This window comes from Sceloporus undulatus, chromosome 2 (assembly GCF_019175285.1).
Source record: "Sceloporus undulatus isolate JIND9_A2432 ecotype Alabama chromosome 2, SceUnd_v1.1, whole genome shotgun sequence".
In the NCBI taxonomy this organism is placed as follows: Eukaryota; Metazoa; Chordata; class Lepidosauria; order Squamata; family Phrynosomatidae; genus Sceloporus; species Sceloporus undulatus.
The window spans coordinates 137,106,480-137,126,692 of NC_056523.1; the positions used below are offsets into that span (position 1 = coordinate 137,106,480).

Genomic DNA, 20,213 nt, shown 5'->3' on the forward strand with positions numbered 1-20,213 from the left:
AATGAAAGTACCTTTTACATAAATTCTTTCTTAAGTTTTGGGAGATTGTGTATTTAATTCCTTTGGTCCATATTTTCCCCCATTGCATCAACTGTAAAGAATGCCCCTTTGATTAATTCATCTTTCATTTCTAAGCTTAACAATGTATTGTAAAGAATTTCAATTATTGTAGTCTGATCCCCACATAATTTTTTCCTATTCTGATTTTTGTTGTCTTCAGTTGCAAAAATGTTTACATCCATCAAAAACCTTTCACAAATTTTTCTACATGAAAACCAAATGTAATTGAAGCCCATCTTTGTCATTCTTCTTGTGTTTTCATGTTAATTTTTCCTCTTGCTGCTTTAAAATATCATTATATGTTTACCACTTTCCTTCTATATAGATTTCTTTTCCATATATTGCTTCTTGTAGAGATAGCCACATGGGGATCTTCAAAATTATTCTAAATTTATTTTTTAAAAATCCATATTTAAGGAAGAGCTTTATTTTACACAATAGTTATTGAAATTTTTATTTGTTTTGTCTTTCTTATAAACAAGATAGGCCAACCAAATCTTAGACCCTCTCTTTCTAAATCTAATCATTTTGTATAATCTAATATTATCCATTCTTTCAATCACAAAAGACAACTTACTTGGAAGTATGATTTCAAAATTGGGAAGCCTAATCCACCTCTCTCCTGAGTCTGTCTTATTTTGGATGGCATGCAAAGGACTACATATTCAGTAGCAACATGGAACAGCATGAGCAGCTTGGTTTTCCTTCCTCCAGCTGAACAACTGCAGCTGGGATATGATGTGGTCTTTGCTGTGGGTGGGGTGGCTAGTGTGTCTTTGGAACTGCTGCCCAGAGTCCGTCAGCTGACAGGGTTAGCTTCAGCACCCTGGGTCAAGATATGGCTATGAACTGTCACAGATTGCACACCTTGATCTCTTCCTGCCTTTTGAAAAAAAATAAGTGTCATGTTATTCTCCTTCATACTAACTAATGTGTATCCTAAGTCCCCTACCTCTACCCCCCTTGATTTGAAATTTCCCCTCCTATCTAAACAGGAGACTTCTGGCTCATTTCCACTGCATTTCTTGTGACCGACCCTTGGAAATGGTGGTACCCGGGCCGTAAGTATTTGTAATGATACTCTTACATTGCTTATGTACTTTGATTTATGTGCTTGTGGTTCAGAGTCAGGAAGTTATCAGTATGGAGTTTGCTGCTGTTGTGTGCCTTCATGTGATTTCCAGTTTTTGGCAACCCAAGGGGTTTTCTCAGCAAGATTCATTCAGAGGGGCTTTGCTTTTGCCTTCTTCTGGGGTTGAGATTGTGTGATTTGCCTAAAACATCCAGTGAGTTTCCATGGCTGAGCAGGGATTTGAAATCTGGTCTCTTAGACTGAGTCCCATGCTGAAACCACTATACCATGCTGCTACTCCCAGGCTAGCATGGCCGGGGGAGTTGTAGTCCAAACCAGTAACATTTCCAGTTAATTAAATTAGCAGAGATGCAAAGTGCTCCAGTTTGTGGTCCATGATCAACTTTGGTTAGTTACTGCCTCTGACTGGTGGCACAGCAGAGTATCTGCCAGCCAGCATGAGGCCAGAGTCTGCCATTCAGTGACAAAATGGCTCTCTGGAGCTCAGCCAGGGACTGCTTCATCTTTGCTTGTGTTCTTTTCCTTGCAAAACCTCTATATTTGTTGTCTTGACAGGCACATCACAACACTCCCAGCTGTGCCAGGTTTACCTCCACACCAGTCCCTCCGGCCATACATGGTTTATGAAATGGAACAAATCAGGCAGCTTAACCGCAAGTACGAAGAATTGGGGCTTCCAGCGTTTTCTCTTTGTTTTTTTTTTCTCCTTCTTTCTCCTAATTTATATGTACACTGTATGGCAGGTGGGAATTAGGTAGGGCAAAGAGATTGGGAACTGGGGCCTGCAGAGGAGCATGAACCAGAGAAAAGATCAGGAGCAAGGAGTTACTCTGATGTAGAGCATATGGGCCTAAATCCAGGTACTAGTCCCAGCTACAGTAGACCTATTGAGTCAGTTGCTGAGGGGCAACACAACTCTTACATGAACCACATTGCTTCAATGTGTCTACTGCAGTTGATACTAGAAATTGGATCTATGTCCAGATAGGCAGCCGTTTTTGTTGTTGTAACTTGCCTTCAAGTCATTTCTGATTTATGACGACCCTAAGGCAAACTTACTGTGGGATTTTCTTGGCAAATTTATTCAGAGGGGGTTTGCCATTGCCATCCTCAATGGCTGAATGTGACGTGTTCAAGGTCACCCAGTGGCTTTCATGGCTGAGTTGAGAATCAAACCTTGGTCTCCAGAGTTTGTTGTCCAACACTCAACACACTGGTTTTCATAGGCAAGTGCAGTGGGGGCCAGATCTCATCCCTGCCACATTTTCTTCAGTGAGCTGCAGCATCCTCACAAAACAACAACCAAGAAATGATTAAAAGTGCCTTCCAGTTTACATTTCCAGTTTTTTGAGGAGGAGTCAGGATTGGGGGTTGGGTATATATACATTGGGCTTCTGGTGATCCCTGGGAGAGTCAGGATACAGGGCTGGGGCTACATGTGACCCATGAGCCACACATTCCTCACCCAGATCTAGGCCATTGCAAAGAGTGGGGAGAGCATGGCAAGAAAAGGAGGTAGTGAGGAAATAGTTGGCAGCAATAATAACAGCTGGATAGCAAAGCAAGATGTGAACTGAGACCTGTGAGTTCATGTTCTGTAGGGCTGACCCAAAAGGTGTCACTGCACTATTTTCACTGGTGCATTTGCAAACAGTGAATAGGGAGGAAGCTATTTCAGCCATTTATGGAGAGTGGAAAGATGCTCATCCCTTACTAAGGACAGGAACAAAGTTCTTCCTGGCACTTCCCCTGCACTGTTTTTAAATAATGGCAGGTCATCACACAGAGCAGGGTGGGAATCATGCAGTCTTCCAAATGTTTTTGAAGTTACCATTGGCTATGTTGGCTTGGGCTGTTGGGAGTTGCAGCAGAACACTGGGAGGGCCACATGATTCCCAGCCTTGATGCAGAAGGAACTAAGATGGCTTCCATCTGCCAGGCACTGATGAGACAGCTCTACTGCCTATAGTTGTGAAGCTAGCAATAGCAGAGTTATTCTTGGAGGTGATGGGAGAAGCTAGCTATAGTGTGGGGAGGATGTTAAACCCTTCTTTCTCCCAATGACAGTCAGAAAATTTGGCTAAAAATCCTTATTGGATCAACATTAGTCCCCAGCCATAGACAGTTAGTGGGATGGGCTCCTTACCTAACTATCAGTCTCTATCAATCCCTTTGGTTGTTATACCTGCAAGATTTCATACAGAAAATCTGTCTGTTAAAAGGAGATGATAGAGTCTTCATCCTTTACCACTTTTCCATTTCAAGGGACAGGTTGCACAGCTCTGTACCACTCACGGGCAAGGAACATTCAGCCTATCAGCCTTCCTGTCCACACAGATTGCTCCCACCTCAGATCTATATAGCAATTAGCTTTACTTTTTAAAAGTTTCAGTTATCTCAATTGAGAAGTTTTTTTTAAAAAAAAACCTAATTGCCATGTCAGGAGGACCACAGGTGAGAAAAGGGCTGACCCTTCTATATGCCTTGCAACAATCCTGCTAATCCCCCTCCCCCCAATTCCAGTGGAAAACTTTTAAAAATTGTTTGTGCGTATGTGTTTGTGTTGTTTGTGGATGTTCATAAATGGACACATGTATGTGTGAAAGAGAGCATGGAGTGACCCTGTCCCCCACAGGTATGCTGTCCCTCTGCAGGTTCATGGGAGGAAACGTAGGTGTGGGGTTAAAAACAGTTTCTCATCCTGGTGTAAATTTTCTCAGTAGCTTCTGCTGCACTGATTCCTCAGAAAAGGAGGCGTGTGAGCAAAACATACTGGGAGCAACAAGCTGCCTTAACTTTGTGCTTTCTCCTTTCCACTTCTTTTCTTTGGCTTCTTGCTGTCTCATGGCTCTGTGCATTTATTTCCACTTCATTCTCCTATTCCACTGCTCCCCCCCTCCCCAGTCTGAAGTTAGGACCCGGTGCTCGTTTTGATGCACTGGAGAAGAGTACAAGCCTCAACAAGCTGCGCCGCATCCATTCCAAGATGCTCATGGACATTCAGAAGGTGCAGAGCCATTATGGTGGCACAGCGAGAGTCAACGCTCAAATGATCAGGGAAATACTGCAGGCCCAGTGTCTTGGCTCAAGCCTGTATGGCAAACGGTAGGAGAAAAGGCCTAAAACGGTCAATTCACAGGGCCAAGGAAATGAGAGGCAAAATAGGACTCTGGGCAGATTGCCTTTTCTCTCTTATCCTGTCTCCTTCTCTCTTATCCTGTCTCCATGCTGGGCACATAAGGTGTGGGACTGTTGCAGTCACTTTGCCTGGTGCTTCTGGATGAATACCACCGGTTGCCCCTGCCAGAGGCATGCACCACCCTCACCCCCAACTCTTCAAGCTTACTGTGGTAACAGTGGAGGTGGGCAGCCTCCCCAGAGGGGTGCTGAGTGAAGGAGCTTCTGCAGCCACTGCCATCTTTACCTCAGAAAGCCTCTGGGCCTGATCTATATCCTTGAGTCCACTGTTATGTTGCGGGACAGATTGGGTCTCTGTTATCCAAAATATTTGGGGCCAGACGTGTTTGAGATGTTGGATTTTTTCAGAATTTGGGATATACAGTCGTTCCTTTTTATCCACGGTGGATCCATTCTGGACCCCCACACACATGGATAATAAAAACTGCAGGATCTCAAATCCTGTTCTTTGCTATGGATGCATGATGTGTGCATGGCCATTTAAAACAATGGGGCTTGTTGACTGCGGAAACTGAAATCCGCTGATGGTAAGCCCGCGGATAAGAAGAGCTCACTGTATATAAAGAGATATCTTGGAGATAGGAACAAGGTCTAAACATGAAATTAATCTGTTTCATTGTTTCATATTAATCTTATAAACATAACCTGATGGTAATTTTATACATAATATTTTTAATAATTGTGTGCTTAAAACAAAGTTGGTATACACTGAACCATCAGAAATGAAAGCTGTCACAATCCCAGCCACAAAAGTGGATGATTTTGGAGTATTTCAGATTTTGGAATTCTGGATAACAGACACTCAGCCTGTAAGAAAGATGGAAACAACTACTACAGTCACCACATTTAGCACTTCTCTGGTATGCATCTAGTTGAAAGGGGGGGGGGGAGTGAGACTTCTCTTTTCATGTTCAAAAAACCATAAAGCTGTTTGGAACAGGATAAGCAACAGTAGCTTTGCAAGAGGTCAACTGCAAGCTGCTCACGAGCAAACTATATGTAACCTGATGATTTGTTATTGTTCAGCTTCTTCCCTGTTTCACACGTGGCAAAAACACAAAAGTCACTTTGATAAACAGATGTATCTCAGACCACTGGGTAGAACTGCCATAGGAAACCCCCAGTTCTTTGTGTGCACCCAGTATAACCACATGTTGGAATTGTTGCCAGGAGCGGGGAGGGATTCCTGCAAAGTCCTATGCAGCATTGACTGCCATGTAAGAATTTTATCATGCCCAAAGCTATAGCTTTTAATGGGCTCCTACTTCCTGTATTTGCCGATCTGTGATCAGAATGACTATAGATCTTTCGTGGTCTGACTTGCTCTATGGGTAATAAAATGTGGAATACCAAAGCAGGCTCAGAACCACACAGCTCTGTCAAACAAGTCAGACCTGATTGCTATCACTTCACAGTAAGTTTCATGATGTCTGCAGACTGACTCTTGTATCTCAAAAGCAGAACACAAATGTAACAAACAATCATTTACTTGCACTGCTAGAATACCATATGGCTTGTTAAGATGAAGATGCAAACCCAGACTCCAGCAATCTGTGCCACCAAAACTTACCATTTATCTCACATTTCCAATTTGCCTTGTTGTTAGCTTGTTGCTGCTATTGCTACTCTCTCTTGCTTGTCTGTTCGAAATTCCACTGTCTGTCTAGAAAACTGTCCCCCTTTCCAGATGTTGCCTTGTGAAAAGATCTGCTCTTTCAGTCTGCTTTATGTGCTTGTTCACTTTATTAGCTGAAAAATGCAGACTGGCAAAGCCAAGGCCAAGGCTGATTAAAAACATAAGGGGGCTGCTGGATCAGGTCAAGCGCCAGCATTTTATTCCCACAGTCACCAACCAAATGCCTGTACAAGTACAAAGTCCACAAGTGGAGTATGAATGCAAGAGTCCTGCTCTGATGTTATCTGTTAGTTTATGCCTTTTGGATGATCTTACATGGTTTGGTTTTCTGGGCTGCAACATTTGAGGTTCTGGTTTGTATGCCAAAGTCTTAGTGAAGGGTCCTGCACTTAGCCCCCCCCCCCAAAAAAAAAAACCTACCCAGTGACAGATACTACATGACTGACTACAAAAATAGTCTGAAAAAGATTGCAAAACGGAGGCTCATGCATATTCTTTTAAAAAATAAAATTGAGTGCAATCTTAAAATCGAGGAGCTTGATTCAACATAAGGAATTTACAATTCACTAAATTGTCTGTCTCGCTTTTGTCTCCAGAAAGAGACTTGAGACTGTTGATGAAAGCCCTAAAGCAGGTGTGGGAAATTGTAGACTTCCAGATGTTGAGGGACTGATATTTAAACAGTAGCAAAATCACACTGCTGCCCCACATTGATTGGCCAGATCCTTCCTACCTCTTGAGTACCTCACAAAAATGGGTTTGTGCCTGCACACAGACTCCATACAGAATGTTCTAGAGCTGAGTAGCTTAACAGGAATACCCTGCCCCTCTCCTGCCTACTGTGCATGTTCCAGACCACCAAGCCACTGTCCCCTAATTTTTTTCCGTCTGCTGGTAGAAGAGCTTCACTTGGAGTGTTCTCCTATTGAGTAGTTTCCCTTATTATATTTATTTTGCTTTTTGTTTCTACCATCCTTTGTTCTTCGTATTCTTATATCTTATCTTTCATTTACCACTATATTAAAAATAATATTTATTTATTTATGCTATTTATACCCCTTCCCTTCAGCCCTAAAGGCTATCAGAGCAGCTTACAATTATTATTTTTAATTAGACGGTTCCCTGCCCTTAGGCTTACAATCTAAAAGACACAACACAGAATGAGAAGGGAATGGTGGCGGGAAAGGGGATGAGGTCCTGTGGTTCTTCTCTCCCTCTGAGGCCTGGACCAAGGCAGATGGACCGGAGGGAGGGCTCTACTTCTTCAGGCTAGAGTCTTGCCTTAGAGTCCTTCATATCTTCCTTCCCCTCTCCCTCTCATTTTCTTCCTATTGCTGCGTCTCTATAGCTTCAGTCTTTCTTCAAGCTGTACTCTACCTATGGTCAGAAAGTTGTCCTTTCCAGTGATCATTCTGAGTGTTTGTTTGGGGGAAAGGTACATAGTAGAGCACTGTGCTATTGCAGAGGCTTGCTTCTCAAGTCCACCTTATCAGCATCCATTGCCACCACTCCACATTACTGCCACACAGTTTAAACCTCCAAGTTCTCCATCAATATTGAGGCCTCTCCCAGTACTGTATTGATAGTCCTTATGCTGTATCAACACCAATTCCAAGTGTGCTTCCTGGCCCACCTGTCTTACAGGCTCCTCAGTCAACGTCAGTGGCTATCACTTCTGCTTCCATGCTGCCCTCAGCATTGGTAATCACGATAGTTCCTTCAGTGTGCCAGTAACAACTTTCAATGGAAGGTTCTGAGGTATATGATTCTAATATATATCCCCCAGACTCTCCATCACCCCTTTATTCTTCACCATCAGGGCAGTGGAGGATGCTGGTCCATCTTCACCACTGAGAATGTCAAACTCTTTGCCATATGGGCCTGAGGATGGTAAAGGCTCTTGGTATCGAAGTCAAAGCTCCACCTCCTCCAGTGAATGTTTTTCTGCCTTGGCTGTGTAAAAAAAAAAAAATCACCCCAACATAAAGTGGACTGGGAAGGGTCATGTCTGGAGCTGTAGCCCTCTATTGATGTGTGTAGCTTGACCTTTCTGAGGATACTCAGGACAGGATGGAAGACTTGCCTTTTGATGGGGAAGGATTATTTCATGCAAAGACTGATGAGTCCTTAGGTCATCTCTGTAAAGCTTGCTTTACAGCTCAGAAAATTGGTGTTTCTAGCCAGAGAGAACAGCAGTGTTCATTATCCATCTTCTGTTTCCACATCCTCTTGGTAGAGATTGCCATCCAGGTCTTCTTGCTCTACTTCCGAGTGCTCATCAGACTATCCTTTCAAGCAGCTGAAGTATCAGTCCTTGACTTCTAAGAAGACATCATATTCTTCAACCTAATGTTTTTGACTTCTTACTCAGGATGACACCTCACCTAGTCTTCAAGCCACCAAGCACAAACCCACTTCCATCTCAGGCTCCCAGATTATTATGCCATTACTCCACCTGGTACACTATCATCACAGACTCCTGAATTTTTATCATAGTCCATATGGGCTACACTTCTCAAGTTCTCAAGTACCCCAGCCATTGGCATATTCCATCATATCTATCCATCAAGAGTCCTATTGAAAGAAATCACTGTTTTATTTCAAAAGGATGCATTGGAAAAGATTAAGAAAAGATGGCTTCTTTTTCAGGTACAGTCCTCCCTCCCCATATGCGGGGATCTGTTCCAGAAAAAAGCATATGCTCAAGCCCCATAGAAAATAACAGGGCACTTGTTTGCTGTGATGTGCATGGTGTGGGTACACACCCCATTATTTCTGCTGGGGCTTGGATTCTGTGTAAGCTCAAAGCCATGGAAAGCAAGCCCACCTATGGGCTGTACTTTGTGATTCTGAAGAGGGATGGATGTCTTTGGCTGATCTTCAAGTTGCTAGAATCACTCAGTCTGGCTTAGGTCCTTCAACATTAATAGACTTTGTTGGACAAGGCAGTTCATCTTGTGACATCCAAACAGGGCATGCCTCTCATAGAATGTGAAATGTTGTCATTTCTGCTCCCAAGCAGGGAAAGGCCTTAGATCTCTAGGTTGGGTCCACTGATGTACATATTTTTTTCCTTTCCAACTGGTAGCAAAGGTGGTGGTGAAATTGGCCAAGGACAGCACCAATGTGATTCTCATTGTGCCATATTATCTGAGGCAACCATGGTTTGCTCTTCTGTTACCTCTCTCCCAGGGCTAAAAACATGATTTGTCTAAGGAGCTCAGACCTACTCTCCCATTCTCAAGGTCAGATTCACAACCCAGACCTGAAGGTGTTTCGTTTAACAGCTCGGAAGATTCTCTTAGACTTCTTTCAGCTTTGTCTGCTGCTAAAAAGGACACATTCCTTTGAGTATAAATGGCAATGGTTCTTCTCCTTCACATCATCTAGGTCAGAACCTATTTCAAATGTCAATTGTCCTGCATTTTCTTCATCTTTGAGAAGAAGGACTTGCCTCCTTCTCTTTGAAGGTTTACTTGACTGTACCTGTAGTGCATCAACCACCATCACCCAAGTCATCAACACTATTTTCCAAGCTTGTCAAAGGTCTGTCTCACCTTTGCCCTCTGTTGATGCCTCCTCTACCTTGCTCATTATCTTTAGTTTTCTTGCAGTTAACTCGTAAGCCATTTGAACTTATGGCTTCTGCAGATGGACAGTTGCTTACTTTGTAAGAGGCATTTCTGTTTGTTAGTCATCACTTCAGCAAGCCAAGCATGCAAAGTTACAGCAATACGGTCTGATAGCTTTTCCTTGCATTTCACGATGACAAGGTGGTGCTACACCCTGATATCTCTTTCTTTCTGAAAGTAATATCCCAGTTTCATCTTAATCAATATATTGCCTCAGCCAAAAATGCCCCTGGAGAGATTCCTCCATGCTTTTGATGTGCGATTCTATATTCAGTGCTTGGCTGCATTCCATCTCTCCAACAGGCTATTTGTTTGTTATAGTAGTGCCCAGAAGGGACAGCAAGTTTCTTCAAGGAAGTTCACCAAGTGGATTGTTCACACCATTTGGCTAGCCTATGAAATGGCCAAGCAACTGATTCTTGAGTGTCTGTGAGTGGATTCTACTAGGGTGATGGCTTCTTTGGTGAAACTTCTACCTGGCATCTCTTTACCTGACCTCTGCAGAGCTGCTACGTGGTCACAACCATCCACATTTATCCAGCTTTATCAACTGGACTTCAGATTGAGAATGACTGCTAGTTTTGGATGTGCTGTGTTGTCTTCTCTTCTTCGGTGACCTGAGCCACCAACCTCTGGTAAGCTACACGGTCACCAATTTGTGTGAGGCACAGAGATCACGAAGAACAGGTTGCTTACCTGTAACTGTGGTTTTTCAAGTGGTCATCTATGACCTCATACAAACCCATCCTACCTCCCTTCTTTCTGGTCCCTGTATTTCATGGTTATCTTTGAAACTAAGGGGAGAGTAGTTTGTCAGACTAGGACATGTGCAGTAGGCAGGAAGGGGCAGGCTATTCCTGTCAAGCTACTCAACTCTGGAACATTTTTAATGGAAGTCTCTGTGCAGGCACAAACCCATTTGTGTGAGGTCACAGATGACCACTTAAAGAACCACAGTTGAAGGTAAGCAAACTGCTCTTTTTACAACTTTGCACCCATCACAGAAGATGTTGCCACAGATGTCCCCTGCTCTGCTTCTTCCCTGGTCCCCTTGACCACTGTTTCACCAGCTGGAGCGGTGGTGGAGAGGAAGGAAAGAAAGCAACTCCTGCTTGGCCCAGCCAGCAGGGAGGGACTGAGGGAGACTCTAGGAGGGAAGTGGGAGACACTGTGGCTGTTTCCTCCTTTCCAATTGCAGTGCTTTTTAAAGAGACTATTCAGATACTCTGAATTATGACCCCCCAAAATACTTTTTGTCTAAGTTCCTTCAAACAAGCACACCCATTTTCTCCTGGAAATTGTAGAATGTAAAGAAGGTCCTTCGTAGAGCAGGAAAGAGTAATACTACCTCTTGCTGTGGAAAAAAAAAAGATTTCCTGAAATTGGGATACTTTTCTTCACCCTCTGACAGCTGTTTCAGGCCTGGTGCCTCCAGGGCAGCCTTCCCCAGCCTGCTGTCTTCTCAATGTATTGGGCTATAATTCCCATAATCCGACAGCTGTCTGTAGGATTGTGCAGGTTGTACCAAATGTGTGTCAGACACTGGGATGGAGAAGACTTCTCCAATGGATACACAACATACTCCACTGACTTTGGAGTGCATGGAAGGTATGAGTGTTTAGAAACAAGGTCAGTGTAGCCAGCTGGGCCTCAGAGCTCACTGGGTTTGCTCTCTGACTCTGGGCTGCTTTACTTTGCCAAGTGTCAAACACTAGTCCTTGATTCTTATTAGTGACAGACTTCCTGAGATGGCCGACTATAGCTACGTCAGTGTCCCGCGGCACTGTGGAGGCAGCCACACCCTCACCTATCCTTACAGGCGTTTTGGCAAATTTCAGCACTTTGCCAACTGTGTGCCACCCATCCAAGCAGATGAAACAACCATGCTGGCAATGATGAAGGTAAGGAGATGGTGGGTAGCTGAAGTGTAAAATTAACACAGGCCTGCAGTTCTTTTGTGTGACCAGCCTTTGTCATTCTTTGGTACACCAGTTCCATGGCCACTCCCCATGGACACTTATTCCTCATAAAATATGTTAGAAAAATCTACCTAATCTTTGTGTTTAAAATAAACACTCTGGGACAGTTTATATATTAAGAGTAGCCATTTAAAAATGTAAATCTTGTTTCTAGGACAACAATTCCCAGGACAACAAAAACAGTAGAGCAGTTAAAACCAGCAACATGACAGTCTCTCACTGAGCATCCATAAAAGGCCCTAGGACTTTGATATGGAGTGCTTCTACACTTCACAGTTCTAGTAGTTTGATGCTACTTTGGCGGGTTACAGACGGGCAAAAAGGGGTGTATTCATGACGTCATGAAGGTAGAGCCTTCAGACGGCCCTCACCTGAATGCCGCAATGAACACGCCCCCCCGCACGCCCCAAGCGGGAAGAAGCGGCATTAAAAAGGTGCTGCTTTTTTCCGTTTCTTTTCTGTTTGATGCGTACCTGCGCAGCTCCGTCTGTAAGCTGCTGCACCGATACGTCAGAATTGCTACGCCACAAATATAAGTTGCCGGTTTAAAAGCTCCGTGTCAGCTGCGTCGCATAATGGGTCGGGGTCCGGGACATGCGTGGTTTGCAGTCAGGCTTTAATTGCAACGTCCGCTGCCATGCAGCTGTGGAAGCTGCGGCACAGCTGCGGCGCATTTTAAGTCTCGTAACCCTAACCCTAGAGCCACTTGTGCGCATGCGTTGCTAGAATCGCGGGAAGTTGTAAGTTTTGCCGGCGGATGTTTTGGTTGTAGAAAGTGATAAGGGAAAGTTTGGGATTTAAAGTGTCCCCCTTCACACATTCCTGCGCCATTTTCACCTGAAAACGGGCACAGTTCGGCTGCTCCTGGCACAGCTGTGTGGCGGCTCACCTTTGCCACCAGGCAGGATGGCACAGCCATCCACCAGCACCCCGAAAAAAGGCAGGGGGACGTCTTGGTCTCATACTGAGACGGCTGACCTGATAGCTATATGGTCCCAGCCAAACATTTTGCAGAAACTGGAGCAGTCCTACCTGAATGCTGACACATATCGAGAAGTGGAAGAAGCCATGAGAGCTGCTGCACCAGTACACCAGAATTGCTACGCCGCTAATTTAAGTTGCCCATTTAAAAGCTCCGTGTCTGCTGCGTCGCATAATGAGTTGGGGTCTTGGAACATGCGCAGTTTGCAATCAGGCTTTAATTGCAGCGTCTGCTGCCATGTAGGTGTGGAAGCTGCAGCACAGCTGCAGCGCATTTTAAGACTCGTAACCCTAACCCTAGAGCAACATGTACGCATGCGCTGCTTGGAAAGTTTGGACTTTAAAGTGCACCCCTACACACATTCCTGTGCCATTTTCACCTAACAATAAAAAACACTAAAACTGTAAATATTTACATATGTACAAGGGAGGTGATGGGGGATGGCAGGGGGACAGCGGTGGCAGCGGAGACAGCTGTGGCTGCGCATTGCAGATTCAGCAGGAGCGCGGGGACCAAAGGAGAGGAGGCATCTATGATGCTGCTGACACTGGCAAAGTGCAAGCGGACAAGGATACCAACACCAGCTGATCACCAGCTGGCAGGAGACCACCATTGTTCTTGGGCAGAGCGGGGGGAAAAGTTTTAAAGGGGCTTGGGTGCTTTAAATGCGCACATAGGCTTTCTGCCGCTGCTTAGCGCTGCAGCTGCGCATCCGCCAGCCGGCAAAAGAAAAAAAAGCCGCGGTTTGGGCCGCCCGTGCGGAAGCTGCCTCTCTCTTTGCGGCGTCCTCCAAGGCGGCGGTTTGGAAACTCCGGGTCTGAAACGGACCCAGGTGAGGTGTCTTCATTGCCCCCCGTGTGGAAGCTCCAACACCTGAAGCACGCCCCCGGGGCGGGCCGTCTGGAGGCTCCGTATTCAGCTGAATACACCTCCAAGACATCCTCCCCTGCCCGTCTGTAACCCGCCTTTGACTGTCATAGCTGTATCCTACAGAGCCCTGGTATTTGTTGTCTGGTGGCGCCATTTAACTCATTTGAACTACAGCACTGGAGATTTCACAGCATACACTCAGTCCCAGGATTCTGTACCAAACTGCAGTCACTGTAAGGTGTGCATACACTCATGGGCTAAAGGCAATTATGTTTGGTGCCAAATGAGCCTTTTTGGGGAGAACAATTTCCTTTTCTTTGAAAGTTTGCATTAATTCACATGGATGGTTTTCTAACATCTTGTATGAATTACTTTTTGGAGAAACTGAAGTGAGTCTCCTTCAGGATCTGACTTCAACACAGTACTGGCACCGTCCCCCCCCCCCCCCGGCAGAAAAACAAAAACCAAGCCTAGATCTCTACTATCCAACCTGGCACCCTTATTGTCAAAGGAGGTGGGATGAGATGTTGGGAAAATTACTGCATTGGCCTACATTTCCTAGACGTCCCCAGATCATATTGGATGGGTGGGGGTGGTTCTGGGAGCTGTAGTCCTGAAAAGGAATATTTTTAAGTTTTGGGTGAGATAATTCTTTGGGGGGGGGGGAGTTTCAAGATTCAGTTCTTGTTTGCAATGAAATTTTCATATCTCTCTGAGGCTAGGTTGAAATCTGTCCTTTGTTTCCATTTATCCCCAGCATGAAGAGGTTGATATACTAGGTCTTGATGGTCATATCTACAAAGGACGGATGGATACACAGCTCCCATCAATAACTGGAAAGGATGGTAAATTTTGCATTCTATTTGCAGATGGTGGATTTCTTTGCTCCTCCTTTTCACAGGCAGAAGTTCAGTATTTAAGCATCATTACAATGTGAAGACAACAGAATGGGCTTTATGTTGAAGTCATGTGGAGCATTTGCCTCAGGCAGTGGACTACCTGAGCAGATGCCATTTTTTGATTGCCAGTCTCTTTGGCTGGGGGTTATTGCAAAGACGAAAATGGTGGTGGTAGCGGCTGGTGGGGAGAACACTTCTAGTCCATTGACTGAAGGCTAGGGAAAAACAAACCAACTGCCCTTCTTGGTTGCTATACTGCCTGGGATATAGGACCAGTGATCCTTTCTCCAGAGTGTGCATGGGATGTGATCTGTAGGAATTGCCAAATGGCTTTCTAAGGGCTATACATGTTTACAATGCTCCACATTCCAATCAAATAGCATGCAATCTGGTCACACACGATTTGCAAGAATTTGGGCTTTTTGCATCCCCCTTGAGGAATTCCTTAAACTCTTCAGAAAAAGGTTTCACAATTTTTACACAAGTAACTGCAGAAAAGTGCATTATCTCATGTGACCATCCATCTGCTTTGCATGCATTCAGATAGCTGTGCATTTTTGGCAGAAGGAGGGTAAATAGATTTGAACAGATGTGAAATTGCAGTGAAGACAATTAACTGTCAATGCAAATTTGCAAAAATGGACACCAATTTGCATAGTACACTTATGTGTAGACTAACACTAAATAACCAGATCTATAACTGATATACATCACCAGTGATCTTACCTATAAAAAAATCTGGCTTTTGGACTACTAATGGGGTAGGCTTCTCTTTTGTGTGAGGCAAAAGTTCTGAAATCATTCTCCTGTCTTTGCACTTCTCATTCTCCAGGTCTTTCAAGGCCGAGGAACAAACTCATTCGGTCCTCCTCGCAAAGGCATCAACCCACACTTGCTGACATTGCCAGTCTCCCAGTCCGTCCTCATAGTGCTAAAGTGTCTTTACGCAGTCTGTCAGGTATGTTCAAGAGTCCAGATTGGTCACGAGGAGAAATACATTTTAATTTTACTAGTAGGTGAGATCTCATATGCAACCACACTGCCTTGCAGGAGGAGCAAGCAATTATTTCTTTCTCCAGTGACTGTGCCTACATTTGGATAACTAATGAACAATCCATGGAACTTTATTCTTTCAGCAGTGGACACAACTGTCACTTGCTCACACTTGATCCTACCTGTTCCCTGGCTTACCATGATGTGCAGACCAGCCTGCTGAGGCATTCTGCACACATTTCATTATTCTTTCACCTATGGGTTAAAGGTACTATGAAATGGTATCTCTGTGATTTTTTTCCAGTCTGTAGTTGATGCTTGAGGCTGTTTTGCAAGCAAACCTTCAGTAGATGTTTTTAGTTTTTACAAAGGTTCCCAGCAACATGACTGTCCCTGGTTGACTGACTCTAGGTCTGTTTGTAATTTCATTGCCTGCCAATCCATCTGTCCATTATAGAGAACTCCCTTCTGGTAGCACCGAGGTGCTGAACGATCACATCTGAGTTGTAATTGCAAACACAGTCAGTTATAACAATTGGACTACATGCCAGACTGATTGAAGAGCACTGCAGAAAGTCGCAGTGCCATTTAGCATAGCCGGAGAGTACTGTTTACTTACCAGGGTCTGCCAGTGAATCTTGCCTGCCCTGGGCAGCTATGTTTGTGGTGGGGGTGGGGTGATTGGAAGCAGGAAGGATGAAGATGAAAAGCAAAGGGGAGATCCATTGGGCTGTACAAACTTAAGTGAGAGCAATAGTGTACAAGTGCCAGCTATGTCTAATGCTGAAAGAATAAGCCTTGATAACATTCCCTTTCCACACAAAGGGCCCAAACAGGCTCCTCCAATTCGTTGCATATGGATGGCAAGGGGAGATTTTACTGCTACTTTACACTTTAGAGGGGCATGGACAGTATTCTTGAAGCTCTTGGTAAGATGCGAGAAGTAAAAATCCACCTTTCTCCCTGTTGCCATGGATATGATATGTGGAGACTGGACTAGTCTTAACCCCAGGAGACTGTGAGCACTGCACTCAAACTTTAAAAAGATAAATTTCCCCTCCAGATATTAAAAGCACAAACAATGTGCTGAATATTTCAGCTACTTTCATAGTGTGGGAAATGGCCCTAAGAGCAACAGCACTTCTAATAGTTTGTATATGTGTGTTAGACAAAGAGAGACAACTAAGAGGCCCAGCCCTGTGACCCTGAAGGTGGATGGGCCAGCTCTTTATAGGCCTTTTAGGAACACAAAATACAGTTTCATTGCAGGAAGTCTGAGAGTTCCTCAAGACAAAATTTGATGTCAGATTCTTATTGACAGATGTCTCAAGGCCTGCATCGCCCTGAATACAACTGAACCCAGTAGCTTCCAGACAGTTAAAAAAAAGTAGTGTCACAGAATTTCTTGATCAATGGAAGCAGCTTAAGCTGGGACCTTGGTTTCAGTGTTAGGTTTCATCAAAACAAAATAATTTGCAATTATGCTTCTTGTTAAGAAGAAAGGGTGTCCCATCTGCTGCTGCTATCTTTAATGTGATGAATGCAATGGAATCTGCATCGATCACACATTTCCCAACTTCCTTGCCCAGAGACCACAACATACCCACCATGGTTAGGTCACAGATGTACCCAGTCAGGTTATAATCCCTGGCATAGTTACAGAAATTAACTCACCTCATTTAACAAGGACTTCATTTTTTCTGTGGCAAGAGTGTTCTATCCAAATTAAATGTGTCAAACGTTTCTGAATATGCACAGTGCTCTCTTCCTGTCGTACTTACACTATAGCCATCCATGTACAATTGGGGAAATAACTAGGTTTCTGAGTAACAAGGGGGGGGGGGTTCACGCTGACCTGCATCTCAGCCATTTATTTACCTACATTTCTCTATCTACTTTTCTGCCAATAAATGACATACAAGGCAGTCAGTGATGGTAAAATTAAATTAAAAACCAATGCAATTTAAAGCACTAAGAACAGATTAAAACCAAAGGAAAACCACCCAGCTTACATGCCAAAGACCTGTTTAAATAAAAAAGGTCTTTGCAGGCAGAAGCTGGAGTCCTGCAGGTGTCTTATGCCATGTGTACATTACATTCAAGCTCACGGGTGTTCATGTGGATGCATGTACCACTGGGCATTTGGTTGTGTATCTAGTTTCCTAACTGACATTCAACACCAGGGTCATGTAGCACAATCAATGCATAATTGCATACAGAGATTTCGCATGTATAACACCCATGTAGGATCTCACCCAGAAGGTACAATAGGGAAGGGAGCAGCAGAACATCTCTTGAAAGGGATTTTCATGGGTCGGAATCACTGCCAAGTAGGCTTCTCTTACTTCCCCATCAAGCATGCCTGTTTTATTTTATTTGTAGGAAAACGATCAGCAGCTTTATACTGAATCAAATGGTTGTTCATTAGTTTAGCATTAACTATACTGCTGGGGAGAGGCTCTTCATGGTGTCAGAGAGAGGACTTTGTCATGTCTACTTGGTGTCTGGAGGATGTATTCCACCATTAAGGGCAAACTGGAACATTTTCATGCATGGGGAAGGAATAAAGAGAGAGAGGTTTGTCTCAACATAAACTATTAGTTAAGCCTTTTCTTGTATTCTTGGCAACTAGACCCCAACATGGCTGTTCTTGTGCATTGCAGCTAAGTCAGTAGGGGATAAATCTATGCCTCGCATAAGGATCGGTGAGGAGCCTGGAGCACAAGACAGAGAAACACTTGAGCTACGAATGGAGATTCCTTCAAGACAACGCTTCGATGAACAGTCCACATAAACTGCATGAAAGATAGCAGTTTCTGCCTCAGTGAAAACGTGGTTCTTACTGATGAAAGCCAGACAATAAAGACCAAAACTGGAAGAAGATTGTACTAACATACTGCTGGCCTGAGGAAGACAGCCATCTTGTGCTGGCCCACAGCTCTGGCTTTTTTTTTACAGTGATGTTCCAGGGGACAATGGGTGGGGCAGGCAGGGACAAAAGTCTGGAGTAGGGAGGGGGCAACACTTCCTTCTGTAGAGACAATGGAGTCTGCAAGTCATTTACTGTATTTTAATTGTCCAAGAAAGTTATTGTTCAATACAAAGTTATGTGTTTAAACTAGTTAGAGAGCAATTACTTTGAGTGCTAACAATCTCAGCCTTTCTGCCCTGCTGTAGCCCAGAACCAGATGTACATAAAGATGTAAGGGGCAGCACTGTCATCTAAAAAAGCAAGTTAGTTTTTTGAGCCAGAAAAGTGCTAATCCTGTTGCTATTGTGGGAAATTTGACGTACACTGAGCTTGGGAGACAACATCTTGCAATGAGTAAGACTTTTTTACAGCAACATCTCCATGCACGGATTGAATGACAAGATGCTGGGACATGTATGCTTCAGCTGTCACAGCTTTATTTTAGAGAATAAGGCAGAACCTGGGAAAGTTGCTTTTTGGACTACAATGCTTAGAACATCCCAGCCAGTACGCCGGAAGGACAATTCTGGGAGCTATAGTGCAAAAATGTAACATTTCCAAGCTCTTGGTTAGGGAAAGTTGGTTTTTAGCTTGGGGGAATGCAAGTCATGGCAAAAATTTCTATACCCAGTCTTCATAATAGACATGAAATTTATATCTTTCACCAGAGTTAGGAATTTACAACCTATTTTCACCCTTGAACTATTTACAATTGGACAGTGGTTTTTAAATTTGATTCATAGCACACCAGAAGGCTTCCTGTGGAGAGCCATTTATTCAAAGCAAAAACTAGTCTCCATTTGGCATTGAAAGTGCTGAGGCTGATTGCTGCTTACAGCATCTGCTGCCCTTCTGTATCCATCAAAGTGAGTTGGGAGAAATGTGTCTAGCCTGAAAGGGGTGGCATACATAGCTATCTTAACAAATTTTGCCAAGAAAACCCCTTGATAGGTTTACCTTACGGTCACTATAAGTTGGAAATGACTTGAAGGCACAGAACAATAGAAACAACAACCTATATAACATTTAAAAGAATTTTTCAGAGGGACTGGCTAGCTCCATTCATCCTAGTCACACACAAAACAAGCATGAGAATGAATAAGCAACTTTGTACAGCCCAAAACTGCACAGGAACCCAGGGAAAATAGTTGTGGACATGTATCCCCTTGATTTGAAGTATGTGTTTGAACTGTCCAGCCTGTTACAGTTGGGCAAGCAAATAATAACACTTTTGTATGGCCAGAACTTTTAACTCCCTTGTGTATTTTAAATCGTCACTTGAGAATTTCAGAAGCACTCCAAAACAAACAAGCTTTGGGTGGAAAATACAACATTTGGTTTCCCAGTATGTTTCAGTTACATCATGCAGAATGCAGTCAGACTAGACAAATACCACAGGCTGTCACATAATGCAACAGAAGGGTTGTATTACATTTTTCATGGGGAGGTGCTATCACACTAGAGCTAGAGGATATGAATTGTTCTTGAAGTCAATTAAATATGTTTTGAAGTTTTGCATTTTGGTGACTCCTGTGAGCCTTCTGCCTTTCCCTGGCTGTCTGGCTTGGCACCAAAGACTGGCATTACCCCGTGGCCACTCCCATCTTTATTTTCATGCAGAACACTGCATGAAACACAAGCTTCCTTAAGTGGCTGTGAGAGAGGAATTTGCTTAATTTATTTAATTCTCAGGGACACAGCATAAGACCAAGAGCACCTACCCAGCTTCATCCAAAGTTCTCTGTCCCAGGTAACCCTAACAAAACAGGACTGCTGACACTTTCTCTGGCCATTGCAGGGCAGGGGGAAAAGGCTTAAGGAGTTGCATTTCATTTACGCTTGAGAGCAGCTTCATAGGTGCTTGTGAAGGGAATTCTCAGGGTCTGCAACACATAGGTGC

The 20,213-nt window shown here is 43.9% G+C and overlaps 1 protein-coding gene across 5 annotated transcripts in view; it reads left to right on the plus strand.

Moving 5' to 3' along the window:
- The window catches only part of QRICH2 (glutamine rich 2), a 67,235-nt gene extending 47,459 nt beyond the window's left edge, over nt 1–19,776 (plus strand). For 4 of the 5 annotated variants that reach the window (XM_042452345.1, XM_042452347.1, XM_042452348.1 and 1 more), the window contains 7 exons: nt 1,056–1,121; nt 1,709–1,810; nt 4,058–4,258; nt 11,352–11,520; nt 14,208–14,295; nt 15,182–15,307; nt 18,006–19,776. In XM_042452345.1, coding sequence (XP_042308279.1) covers nt 1,056–1,121; nt 1,709–1,810; nt 4,058–4,258; nt 11,352–11,520; nt 14,208–14,295; nt 15,182–15,307; nt 18,006–18,136 — 883 coding nt within the window. In that variant the 3' untranslated portion in view covers nt 18,137–19,776. The remainder of the gene's footprint in view (nt 1–1,055; nt 1,122–1,708; nt 1,811–4,057; nt 4,259–11,351; nt 11,521–14,207; nt 14,296–15,181; nt 15,308–18,005) is intronic. The other variant, XM_042452346.1, reaches the window with a different exon arrangement.
- The last annotated feature ends 437 nt before the right edge of the window (nt 19,777–20,213 follow it).